The following is a 13869-nucleotide window of genomic DNA, read 5'->3' on the forward strand; positions in this document are numbered from 1 at the left end:
TCTTGCCCGTTACCAGTCTGGCACGCATGGTTGACTTTATGTTACGCTGCCTTAACCGTGACCCTCGTGTTGTCAAAATGTTGGGTGACAGTCATTACTGGTTGGTGACACTTGTAGGCCCCCGCTACAAGGAGAACTTTCACTCTCTTATTCCTGAGGTGGAGAGGTCTACAAAAATGGGGCAATACCAGAAGGCCCTTGCTGCAGAACTCTTAAAAAATTCCCATCTGAACACGCTAGCGGCAGAGGTCACAGTTCGTTGCCCAACCAAGGCGTACAGGCGAGAGAGATGCAACTCCAATCCAGCAGAGGCAGGGGAACACTGTCAACGTTCTGGGACATTTTTCTGACACCCGCCCAGCTTACAGGCCCTGAGGCGCGGGGTACTCTCACAAGGAGTGGAAAGTTTCAAAAGATGGTGAGGGAGTACCTGGCCGATCGTACCAGCGTCCTCCGTGATTCCTCTGTGCCTTTTAATTATTGGGTATCCAAGCTGGACACTTGGAATGAACTCGCTCTGTACGCCTTGGAGGTCCAGGCCTGCCCTGCCGCTAGCGTGCTATCGGAGTGTGCTTTTAGTGCCGCTGGGGGAATTATAACTGATAAGCGCACTCGCCTGTCAACTGACAATGCTGACAAGCTGACCCTTATCAAAATTAACAAGGGCTGGATTGGGCCAGACTTCTCATCACCACCAAATGACAGCAGAGTAACATAAAGTCAAATCCACTGTGTTATTTCGGGAGGTGTATTCACATGCACCGCTTCACACCCACACATGGGTATACGCTTCCTCATTTCGGCTGTTTAATCTTCTTCTCCTTATCCTCAGCCTCCACCACCACTATACCACCAGGGTGCCAGCATTGCAAGTTCCTCCGTCCTAATTTTTGGCAGCTTTTGCTGGGAAAGAATAAGAAAATACTATGGGACACCCACTCCCCAATAATGGGACTTATGTTTGTAATATGCTGTACTGCATGGCTCTTGTAAGGGGCATTGCAAGTTGCTCCGTCCTAATTTTTGGCAGCTTTTGCTGGGAAAGCATAAGCAAATACTATGGGAGACCCACTCCCCAATAATGGGACTTATGTTTGTAATATGCTGTACTGCATGGCTCTTATAAGGGGCATTGCAAGTTGCTCCGTCCTAATTTTTGGCAGCTTTTGCTGGGAAAGCAAAAGCAAATACCATGGGACACCCACTCCCCAATAATGGGACTTATGTTTGTAATATGCTGTACTGCATGGCTCTTGTAAGGGGCATTGCAAGTTGCTCTGTCCTAATTTTTGGCAGCTTTTGCTGGGAAAGCATAAGCAAATACTATGGGAGACCCACTCCCCAATAATGGGACTTATGTTTGTAATATGCTGTACTGCATGGCTCTTGTAAGGGGCATTGCAAGTTGCTCTGTCCTAATTTTTGGCAGCTTTTGCTGGGAAAGCAAAAGCAAATACTATGGGAGACCCACTCCCCAATAATGGGACTTATGTTTGTAATATGCTGTACTGCATGGCTCTTGTAAGGGGCATTGTAAGTTGCTCCGTCCTAATTTTTGGCAGCTTTTGCTTGCAAGGCATAAGCAAATACTATGGCAGACCCACTCCCCAATAATGGGACTTATGTTTGTAATATGCTGTACTGCATGGCTCTTGTAAGGAGCATTGCAAGTTGCTCCGTCCTAATTTTTGGCAGCTTTTGCTTGCAAGGCATAAGCAAATACTATGGGACACCCACTCCCCAATAATGGGACTTATGTTTGTAATATGCTGTACTGCATGGCTCTTGTAAGGGGAATTGCAAGTTGCTCCGTCCTAATTTTTGGAAGCTTTTGCTGGGAAAGCATAAGCAAATACTATGGGAGACCCACTCCCCAATAATGGGACTTATGTTTGTAATCTGCTGTACTGCATGGCTCTTGTAAGGGGCATTGCAAGTTGCTCCGTCCTAATTTTTGGCAGCTTTTGCTGGGAAAGCATAAGCAAATACCATGGGAGACCCACTCCCCAATAATGGGACTTATGTTTGTAATATGCTGTACTGCATGGCTCTTGTAAGGGGCATTGCAAGTTGCTCCTTCCTAATTTTTGGCAGCTTTTGCTTGCAAGGCATAAGCAATTACTATGGGACTCCCACTCCCCAATAATGGGACTTATGTTTGTAATATGCTGTACTGCATGGCTCTTGTAAGGGTCATTGCAAGTTGCTCCGTCCTAATTTTTGGCAGCTTTTGCTGGGAAAGCATAAGCAAATACTATGGGAGACCCACTCCCCAATAATGGGACTTATGTTTGTAATATGCTGTACTGCATGGCTCTTGTAAGGGGCATTGAAAGTTGCTCCGTCCTAATTTTTGGCAGCTTTTGCTTGTAAGGCATAAGCAAATACTATGGGACACCCACTCCCCAATAATGGGACTTATGTTTGTAATATGCTGTACTGCATGTGACGTGCCCCCTGGGCCGTGTGTACACGTGTGTGGGATACCCGGTGCCGGGTCTCTGAGGTCTGTAGTCTCCGTGGCGGTGACCTGGTCCCGTGGCTCAGGCTGATCAAACCAGTGGCAGTCTTTCTTAGGTTTTGAGGTTAATTGTCCGACTGCGCCACCCGTGGATTGCGGTCAGGGAGTACCACCGCTGCGAGGCAGACCGCTGAGGCTGGTGTTGTGTGCGCAGCATAGAATGGGATAACTCCGCTCGGGAGGAGTATAGCCTCAGGGCAGTGAGTGTGGATGATGGGGGTGATGGTGCACGAGCGCAGCAGGAACGACTCAGAGTCTTTGTAGTGCAGTTCAGGGTCTTTACTGATGATTATAAGGTAGACCCTCCCGGGAGTACTGGCTAGCATAAGAGGCCTGGTCAGTCTGTGAGCAAGCAGGAGTTCCCCTGGCCAGGTGGAGTTGTAGGCCTCCCCGTCTCTCTGCACTCTTCCTGGCTACCTTGCTGTAAGCGGGTAGAAGTAGCCCACGTCCCTGAGTGTACCGTGTAGTGCTCACCCGTATGGCTGGTGACTTGGGGCCTTCTGTTAGCCTCCGCTCCACGACGGCGGTGCTGGTCCCTTGCTTGTGACTGAGCCTCCGGGCTTCTATGGCCAGAGGACCTGAAATCCCCTGCCGGCTGGTTTCTGCTGCTGGATATATAAGTCGTCACAGCTTCGGACTCCTGTGTCCGGTTCCTATTGTCTTCTGCCAGGGCGAGCTCTGCTCAGCTTCCAGCCCCTGGTCTTTAGCTCCTAGCTCCTACAGAGCTCCTTGCTGTTACTTTCCCTTGCTCTCACTCTGACTCTGACTGTTCTCTGACTCACTCAACCCCACCCCAGATCCAGTTTATAAGGGCAGAATTCTCCCCTCCCAGGACTGGGGCAGGAGGATGTTGCATGTTTAAGGGATCCTGACCAGGAAACCTCCCAATTGCTCTCCGACGTAATATCTCTATTACTGTGGTGACCAGACCCTTGGGATGCCACACATGGCTCTTGTAAGGGGCATTGCAGTTCCTCATAATTTTTGGAAAGCCTTCCATTCATTGCTTAGGCCAACAGTGCACGGGAGACCCAGTTGCTATAAATCGAAAAAAAGGTTTAGTTAACGCCCTCTGACCTCCATGTCATTTCCAAGGGGCATTGGAGTTGCTCGAAATTTTTGGTAGGCATTGCACTCACTGTATGCCCTATAACTGTGTAGCCGAACCGCTCCTTTTGTTACGGAAACATATCCTACAAGACATATCTGGTTGACTGGCCTGATATTGATGTGAATGGTCCCTGTTCCTCCTGCTCTTTCTCCTTTGCCACCACCTCATCCATCATTTATACCCTGAAGCTTTGTTTTAACGGGAGTCATAAAACTGGGATAGTAGCAGGAAAACATCCAGCAATCCTCGGAGGAGGTAGGATATGCGCCAAAACGCGGACCACCTCAGGCCTAGCCGCTACTACATACATGCACTTGCATTCCAAGAAAACAAAGCAGATGCTAACTTCTATCATCATCATCATGCTCCTCACCTAGGCACTCTCAACTCCCCTGATGGAGAAGCCAGGGCCCACCGGAGGAGTCTGGTTCTCTGGTGGGCTCGTCCAATGCTGCCCTAAAGCAGGCCAGGCTAAGAAAAGTGTGGGGGAAGGTGACAGGAGAAATCAGGGCGCCTGGGGACCGAGTATGGACACCTGGCCGCCACCTGGCGGCTGGGGACCGAGCGTGGACACCCGGCCGCCGGGTGGCTGGGGACAGAGTATGGATACCTCGCTGCCGAAGCGGCCATGAGGTAGTGGCCAGCTTCGGCCTCCTCCAAACTAAAAGGCCCCATTTCAAGTGAAAGCTAGCAGTATGGTATTGCAGCCTGCGGGTGGGTGGGTGGTTGGCTGCATATTTTCGCTTGCATTGCAAGGAATGGGGGAGGTACATTTGAACACTGCCCTGGGACAAGGACTTGCACGGGGATAGTTGCAAGTCTGCATCTTCTGATGCGGCAAGGATCACTTCTGATGGGCACGCTTTTAGACAGTGACCTGGGGGTCAGAGATGCTTCCAGGGATCTTCCCCATGCTGATCCCTTGTCTTTTCAGCACTGTATGCATGTGTCATACAGCACATGGCCAGATAAGGTTGTAAAATGTTAAAATGACATTTCCCGGTGAACGCATTTGTCACGGTTGAAAGCAATACAAAAGTGCAAAAACGCATGAAAAATGCTACTTGTGAACATGGCCCAAGGTGTGGAGGAGTATTTTTGTTTTTGGTTATTTACTTTACCTTATACACAAGTTTTTACCCTGGAAAGGAAATTCCTTAACATATTTCACAGGAAAACCGTTTCAGTTTCGTTTTTGAACGTTTTATTGTGAGCCCGCAAAAGTGGCTTAATACCTCAGACCACGTTGTTGACAGCAGTGACCTGGGGGTCAGAAATGCTTCCAGGGGCGATCCCCATGCTGCCCCCATGTCTTTTGAGCACTGTCACTATCGTTTTGGGCACTTTTTAGGCTTTCTACAGACTGCCTGGGGTGCTGCCGCAAAAATGCTCGGGTCTCTCATAGGCTAACATTGGGCTCGTTGCTCGGGTCGAGCACCCGAGTATCACGGTAAGCTCGGCTCGAGCTTCGAGCACCCGAGCATTTTAGTGATCGCTCAGCACTATCAGTCATCATCTTGGTGAGGACACGGAAGTCTTGCCCGTTACCAGTCTGGCACCCATGGCTGACTTTATGTTACGCTGCCTTAACCGTGACCCTCGCATTGTCAAAATGTTGGGTGACAGTCATTACTGGTTGATGACACTTTTAGACCCCCTCTACAAGGAGAACTTTCACTCTCTTATTCCTGAGTTGGAGAGGTCTACAAAAATGGGGCAGTACCAGAAGGCCCTTGCTGCAGAACTATTAAAAAAATTCCCATCTGAACACGGTAGCGGCAGAGGTCACAGTTCGCTGCCCAACTAAGGCATACAGGCGAGAGAGACGCAACTCCAATCCAGCAGAGGCAGGGGAACACTGTCAATGTTCTAGGACAGTTTTCTGAGACCTGCCTAGCTTACAGGCCCTGAGGCGCAGGGTACTCTCACAAGGAGTGGAAAGTTTCAAAAGATGGTGAGGGAGTACCAGCGTCCTCCGTGATTCCTCTGTGCCTTTTAATTATTGGGTATCCAAGCTGGACACTTGGAATGAACTCACTCTGTATGCCTTGGAGGTCCTGGCCTGCCCTGCCGCTAGCGTGTTATCGGAGCGTGTTTTTAGTGCCGCTGGGGGAATTATAACTGATAAGCGCACTCGCCTGTCAACTGACAATGCTGACAAGCTGACTTTTATCAAAATGAACAAGGGCTGGATTGGGCCAGACTTCTCATCACCACCAAATGACAGCAGAGTAACATAAAGTCAAATCCACTGTGTTATTTCGGGAGGTGTATTCCCATGCATCGCTTCACACCCACACATGGGTACACGCTTCCACATTTCGGCTTGTTTTTTGCTCTTCTCCTTATCCTCAGCCTCCACGACCACTATACCACCAGGGTGACCATGGTCCATGGTGCCAGCATTGCAAGTTCCTCTGTCCTAATTTTTGGCAGCTTTTGCTTGGAAGGCATAGGCAAAGACTATGGGAGACCCACTCCCCAATAATGGGAATAATGTTTTTAATATGCTGTACTGCATGGCTCTTGTAAGGGACATTGGAAGTTCCCCCTTCCTAATTTTTGGCAGCTTTTGCTTGGAAGGCATAGGCAAAGACTATGGGAGACCCACTCTCCAATAATGGGAATAATGTTTTTAATATGCTGTACTGCATGGCTCTTGTAAGGGGCATTAAAATCGTCTTGTTAAGCTACTGTGACCTCCACGTCTCTTCCAAGGGTCGTTAATATTGTCTTTTTATTCCACTGCAACCTCCACCACTCTTCCAAGGGGCATTAAAAGCATCTTGTTAAGCTACTGTGACCTCCACGTCTCTTCCACAGGGCGTTGATATTGTCTTTTTATTCCACTGTAACCTCCACCACTCTTCCAAGGGGCATTGATATTGTCTTTTTATTCCACTGCGACCTCCACCACTCTTCCAAGGGGCATTAAAACCATCTTGTTAAGCTACTGTGACCTCCACGTCTCTTCCACGGGGCATTGATATTGTCTTTTTATTCCACTGTAACCTCCACCACTCTTCCAAGGGGCATTAAAACTGTCTTGTTAAACCACTCTGAACTCCACATCTCTTCCAAGGGGCATTAAAACCATCTTGTTAAGCTACTGTGACCTCCATATCTCTTCCAAGGGGCATTAAAACTGTCTTGTTAAACCACTCTGAACTCCACGTCTCTTCTAAGGGGCATTAAAACCGTCTTGTTAAACCACTCTGAACTCCACAGCTCTTCCAAGGGGCATTGACATGTTGTTTTTAATTACCTCTAACCTCCACGACTCTTGCAATGGGCATTGCATTTCCTCCTAATTTTTGTCAGCTTTTGCTTTTCAATGCATAGGCGAACACTAAGGGAGACCCACTCCCCTATAATGGGTAGAAGGTTTTCAATACGCTGTAATCCACGTCTGTTTCAAGGGGCATTGCAGTGCCTAATAATTTTTGGAAAGCCTTCCATTCCCTGCTTAGGCCAACAGTGTACAGGAGACACAGTTGCTATAAATGGAAAAAACGGTTTAGTTAAGGCCCTCTGACCTCCATGTCACTTCCAAGGGGCATTGGAGTGCCTCGAAATTTTTGGTAGGCATTGCATTCACTGTATGCCTTATAACTGTGTAGCTGAACCGCTCCTTTTGGTACGGAAACATATCCTACAAGACATGTGTGGTTGGCTGGCCTGATATTGATGTGAATGGTCCCTGTTCCTCCTGCTCTTTCTCCTTTGCCACCACCTCATCCATCATTCATCACCTGAAGCTTTGTTTTAACGGGAGTCATAGAACTGGGATAGTAGCAGGAAAACATCCAGCAATCCTCGAAGGAGGTAGAATATGCGCCAAAACGCTGACCACCTCAGGCCTAGCTGCTACTACATACATGCGCTTGCATTCCAAGGAACAGAAAGCTAAGAAGGTGGATGGCCTCATGATCATGAATAATTTACTCGTTGTGTAGGAGGCCGACCACTGCTGCTGTCTACCTTCTGAACTTTGTGTTGAAGCCTGATTGACCCAGGACCCGCAATCCTCTATGTCTGGAGGACGTGTTGCATCCCAGTGTCCAACTGTGTCCCGGCTTCCACAATATTAACCCAGTGTGAAGGCGTCAGTGAGATGGACCATTCCTGGCCACATTCACTTGTCCACGTGTTTGTGGTTAGGCTGTCCTTCCCACTAAATGCACTGGGGAGGGCACAGGTAATGTTTTGGTATGCGCGCTTGTGTATAAGGCGCACCGGGACAAATAGGGGCGGCTGGGGACCGTTTATGGACACCCGGCCACCCCCACGCGGCTGGGGACTGTGTGTGGGCACCCGGCCGCGGGGCGGCTGGGGACTGAGTATGGACACCCGGCCGCCGGGCAGCTGGGGACTGAGTATGAATACCAGGCTACCGACTCAGCCATGACGTGGTGGCCAGATTCCACCTCCACATGCCTAAAAGGCCCAATTTCAAGTGCAAGCAAGCTAGCAGTATGGTATTGCAGCCTGGGGGGTGGGTGGGTGGCAGGCTGCATACTTGCGCTTGTATTGCAAGTTATGGGGGAGGTACAATTGAACACTGCCCTGGGACAAGGACTTGCACGGGGATAGTTACAAGTCTGCATCTTCTGATGCGGCAAGGATCACTTCTGATGGGCACACTTTTAGGCAGTGACCTGGGTGTCAGAGATGCTTCCAGGGGTCTTCCCCATGCTGTTCCCATGTCTTTTTAGCACTGTATGCATGTGTCACACAGCACATGGCCAGATAAGGTTGTAAAATGTTAAAATGACATTTCCCGGTGAATGCATTTGTCACGGTTGAAAGCAATACAAACGTGCAAAAACGCATAAAAAATGCTACTTGTGAACATAGCCCAAGGTGTGGAGGAGTATTTTTGTTTTTGGTTATTTATTTTAGCTTATACACAAGTCTTTACCCTGGAAAGGATGTTCTTTAACCCCTTTCCAACCTGGTCAGTAATAGTACGCACCAGGTCGGGAAGGCCGGTTCAGCGGGGCCTCCGGCGGTGAGCCCGCACTGAAGCGAGCACATGTCAGCTGATTATTGGAATCGCAATCCACCCGCGGCTGTTAATATGTTAAATCTCTGACAGTGGCATTTAACTCGCGCTTCCGGGAGTCCTAAGCCCCGCCCATCAGTGACCCCGTCACGTGATCGCGGGTCATCAATGGGTGGGCATGACAACTCAGGGTCTGCAGCAGACGCCTGTGGTTGTCATGTCTCAATTGCTATGAGCGCCACCTAGTGGTCAGCGCTCATAGCAAGTGAGCATTTCTCCTGCATACAAGCGATCTGCTCATCGCTTGTATGCAGTAGAAGCAATCAGACAACTGCTGCTTCTAGTCTCCTCTGGAGACTATAGAAGCAAGCAGAAAGTGTAAAAAAAAGTTTTTAAAAAAATAAAAAAAATAAAAAATATATAAAAGTTTAAGTCACCCCCCTTTCGCCCCATTCAAAATAAAATATATATATATAAAAAAAAAAACACATACACATATTTGGTATCGCCGCGTTCAGAATCGCCCGATCTATCAATATAAAAGAAGAATTAATACAATCAGTAACCGGCGTAACGAGAAAAAAGTTTTAAACGCCAGAATTACGTTTTTTTGGTCGCTACAACTTGCAATAAAATGCAATAACGGGCGATCAAAACATCGGACCTACCCCAAAATGGTATCAATAAAAACGTCAGCCCGGCACGCAAAAAATAAGCCCTCACCTGGCCCCAGATCCCGAAAAATGGAGAAGCTAAGGGTCTCGGAAAATGGCGTCATTTTTTTTTGTTTTTTAAGCAAGTTTTGGATTTTTTTTCACCACTTAAATAAAAAGAACCTATACATATTTGGTGTCTATGAACTCGTAACGACCTGGAAAATAATGATGGCAGGTCAGTTTTAGCAATCTGTGAACGTGGTAAAAAAAGGACCCAAAAAACAACTGTGGAATTGCATTTTTTTTACAGTTTCACTGCACTTGGAATTTTTTTCCCATTTTCCAGCACACGATATGGTAAAACCAGTGATGATGTTTAAAAGTACAACTCGTCCCGCAAAAAATAAGCCCTCACATGGCCATATTGAATGAAAATTAAAAAAGTTCTGGCTCTGGGAAGAAGGGGAGCAAAAAAGGAAAACACAAAAACAGAAAGACCCATGGTCGTTAAGGGGTTAACATATTTCACAGGAAAGTACTTTCACTTTTCTTTTTTGAACGTTTTATTGTGAGCCTGTAAAAGTGGCTTAATACCTCTGACCACGTTGTTGACAGCAGTGACCTGGGGGTCAGAAATGCTTCCAGGGGCGATCCCCATTCTGTCCCCATGTCATTTGAGCACTGTCACTATCGTTTTTGGCACTTTTTAGGCTGTCTACAGTCTGCCGGGGGAGCCGCCGCAAAAATGTTCGGGTCTCCCATAGACTAACATTGGGCTCGCTGCTTGGGTCGAGCACCCGAGTATCACAGTGAGCTCGGCCCGAGCTTCGAGCACCCGAGCATTTTAGTGCTCGCTCAACACTACTAATTAGGTCATGAAAAGTGTTATAAAACCGCTGTAAACAACTTTCCATAAATCAAAAGAAGTGAAGAAACACAATTTTGTACTAAATTATATTAGTAAAAAATGCTTCTTTCTCCACCTATAAGGCTCATTTTCTCCTCCCAGTACCTTCTAAACTCATAATTCTTTACGGTCTCAAGAGTAGTCGTCTTTTTAGTTCACTGAGGGATCAGGTTACATTTCACATAGACGTCTATAAAGAAGGATTCTATTTGCTATATTGTACACTATTTCCTTGCAATACACCTGCAGAAGCAGCAGCATAGAGGACATTATACAGCAGAGCTGAGCAGTGTAGCTGTGAATCTAGCACAGTGGATAGTTAAAACACTTAATAGAAAGTAACAGTAATTTATCTGTGTGTGTGTGTCTCCCTCTGTAGTTGTTTTCTCCTCCCTCTCTTCCTCTCTTAGCATGTAACCTGATACAACAGTTTGTTGAAAGTCTGTTTTGTGTTGCAAGATAGATTTTAGCAAATTTTGATACTGAATGATTAGTTTAGGAGTTGGGCATGAAGGAGAACAGACTCATAATTAAAAACATAGAGTAGTTAGTTTCAAAAGCGATATAATATATGCACACAGAGGTAGATACAGGAACTCTGTCTCTTTAAGTATCTCACTAGTTTATTAAAGTACAGCATAAACCAATGTGAAATCCATCAAAACAAACACGGCCTTTCTGGCATAATGGGAAAGCACAAAGAAAATGTATAGCACAGTCCATGTCTGCGGGGATCTGCCCGCTCAGTTAGCAAAACACACAGTTCAGTTTAGCACAAAAATGAGCTCCTCTCTCTGGAATTAGCCTCTACAGACACACTGAACATTGAATGTCTCAAAAAGCTGACTATTTAACTCCTAGACCACACCCTGGGGTGAAGATATGGTGAATGACCTTCCACCCGCTCTATGGTTGTTCACAAATACCCAGCCTTTAAAATGGCCAATTAACCCCGATTAACCCCTCTCAGCAGATGCACTGGAGCAAACTTCTAGGTTTCAAATCACTGAAGCTAATAGCCTCAGTGAAACATATCTCCCCTCCAGTACTTTGCGGTGACTTTGTCATAATATATATATTTTTAAAGTTGTTTAAAACTAGGGTTACACTTTAATTTGGATTTCTTCAAATACTTATTTAAAAAAAAAAAAAAAAGTTCATTATTACTGCATCTTACCTCCAAATAAAGTAGACAAGTAGTACAAGTAGCAGTGGACAGACTGTTCCAAATATCGCAAGAAATATAATGTTACCATTAGATGCCATAAATGAATGACTGGATCCTACATCTGCAATGAAATACCAACCATTAGAAGAAAGAAAGAGGAAAAAATATCTTTCTTATTCTAAGTGGAGACAATTGAGTAGAGTGAAATAAATAAGACCTGGGGAAGTAATTGATTTAAACACAACTAATATACTACAAGTGCCGAGGGACCCACTGTTATTTTTTATTTTAAGTGCCAATCAAGAATGAGGGAACATTGTCAGTGATAAATCACAGCCAATGTAAAGCCAAAAATGGAAGTGAAGCGCCAATTTTTTGGAAAATCTAGATAGTAGAGAGAACCTCATTGCTTAGTCAGAAAGACATAGTATACAGAAAACAGAATAACGTGAATTAGGTGAAGAAACTAGATTTAACAAAAAAATTGATAGAGGGAGAGAGAGATGATATACTTTTACATTCTGTTAGGCATCAAGCTGGTAAAAGAAGGAGAGTTAAATGGATGGGTAATGTAAACAGAAACATCCATTCCATGTTATCTGCCATGCTGGCTCTTTTACCATCAGGCTTACCCTAGCCTGTTGCTAGACTCCACCGTGCCCTGTACTTGCTTCTCCTAATGGGTATGTTATCAGATTGCAACTCTTTGCTTGGCAGAGGTCTCTCCCGCTTGTGACCTTACTAAACATTCGTCCTATTGGGGGTCACTCCTCTTCATTGTCTGTTGGTTTTGCTCCTCCCTGGGGACGCTTAGGGTTGTAGCTTGGGTTAACTATTATACACACCCTTATTAGTACTTAGGTCATTTCCATTACTCATCTTGGTATCTACTCTTGAGGACCTTATTACATCTTATATTGTCTCCTTTAGCTGCACATATACAATTTCCTTTGTAACGCATAGTTCCTTGAGCTGATTGAGGGTAAACAGCATTTGCATTTACTTGCTTCCAACTCATTTGAATGGTTCGTCCACAATTACAATACAATCTTGTTGTGCCAGTTGGTATTATTCTATTTGGGCAGAGGGTATGGGTCTTGTATTGGTGCTTGTTTTTAAGTGATTTTATTACTCTCATGTGTGTCCTTTTGCATCGATAAAATCGTATAATGATTCATTGTTAGGTGTGCACATCCTTATTGCATTGATTCTTTCTTCCTTCATTTACGTTCCCGTACCTTCAATGCAAGATGTAGCACCCAGTCCAGCAACATAATTAGCGCTATATTTTTATGGAACTTTTCGAGCACCCCACTCTTTATGACTGACGCTATCACTATTGTATGGGTGCAATGGGTAGTACTGTTAATGAGGTGCACATTTAACATACATTCTTTTTTACTGACCATATCTTATACAGTAACTATATGATAAAAAATAATCCTGTTTTTATACATACATAGTACAGGTATCTCTTTCAGGGCTGATTCTCCTATGCCCACGTCATTTATTGCAGCGCATGAATAGAGGTCCTCGTCCTTGGTCACATTCCTCACTGTCATCTTCCATCCTGTGTAGGGTAACTTGGTTCTGTTTCGTCCCTTGTACCATTCATACGTGCTAACTCCAGGCCTGGAGACTGAGGTGCATGCTAAGGTCACATCACTCCCTTCAATTATCATGCCGTTCTCCATGATATTGACGGTCACAAATTTTGGAGCAACTGAGGAATATAGAAAACTGAGTTACAGCAAATATAAATTATGGAACCGGAGTGGAGCTTTAAGAGAGGGCATTAAAGAGGCTACAATGAGGTATTTACTAATGAGAGATCTCTGCCCTATAATAGTAGTTATGTATATAGATACATATGCACCAAATATATGACATAATATTGAGTAGATTTTAGGGTGCCTCCATCCGGCACAAAGGCTACAGCTTAGAGCTTGCATGATTTAAAATGTTTGGCTACAAAAAAGTGAAAATTGTGGTGCCATCATTGGGGTCCCAAGTCAAAGAAGCACTCCCATCAACGTTTTCATCCTCTTAATACATTGCAGTCATCATATTATGCAGCACTGTGTACTTACAATTGCTCATTTTGCCTTTCTACCCAGATAAGTAGTATATCAGCTTCTGGGTCTAAACCACCAAAGCTTACTACATAAAGAGCTTAATGTTGAGGTGAGTCAGAGAAAAATAGATTGTACTGACCTGACTCACTGCTAGGGGGAGCTCTAACCTCAGCTACTGTATCTTATACTACAGAAAAAGAGCTTAATGTTGGGGTGAGTCCGAGAAAAACAGATTGTACTGACCTGACTCACTGCTAGGGGGAGCTCTAACCTCAGCTATCTTATACTACATAAAAAGAGCTTAATGTTGAGGTGAGTCAAAGAAAAACAGATTGTATTGACCTGACTCACTGCTAGGGGGAGCTCTAACCTCAGCTACTGTATCTTACACTACAGAAAAAGAACTTAATGTTGAGGTGAGGTGAG

The 13869-nt window shown here is 45.5% G+C and overlaps 1 protein-coding gene across 2 annotated transcripts in view; it reads right to left on the bottom strand.

Annotated features, from left to right (window-relative positions):
- LOC141172996 (sialoadhesin-like) overlaps positions 1-13869 on the bottom strand; it is a 74559-nt gene that overhangs the window by 32777 nt on the left and 27913 nt on the right. The window contains exons 5-6 of one of the 2 annotated variants that reach the window (XM_073657612.1): positions 12828-13091; positions 11378-11489 (exon numbers count right to left, since the gene is read on the bottom strand). In XM_073657612.1, the coding sequence (XP_073513713.1) occupies positions 11378-11489; positions 12828-13091 (376 nt within the window). The remainder of the gene's footprint in view (positions 1-11377; positions 11490-12827; positions 13092-13869) is intronic. The other variant, XM_073657613.1, reaches the window with a different exon arrangement.

The sequence above is a fragment of the Phyllobates terribilis genome, unplaced genomic scaffold (genome assembly GCF_046119375.1).
Source record: "Phyllobates terribilis strain yellow unplaced genomic scaffold, ASM4611937v1 Scaffold_12__6_contigs__length_324123572, whole genome shotgun sequence".
Lineage (NCBI taxonomy): Eukaryota > Metazoa > Chordata > Amphibia > Anura > Dendrobatidae > Phyllobates > Phyllobates terribilis.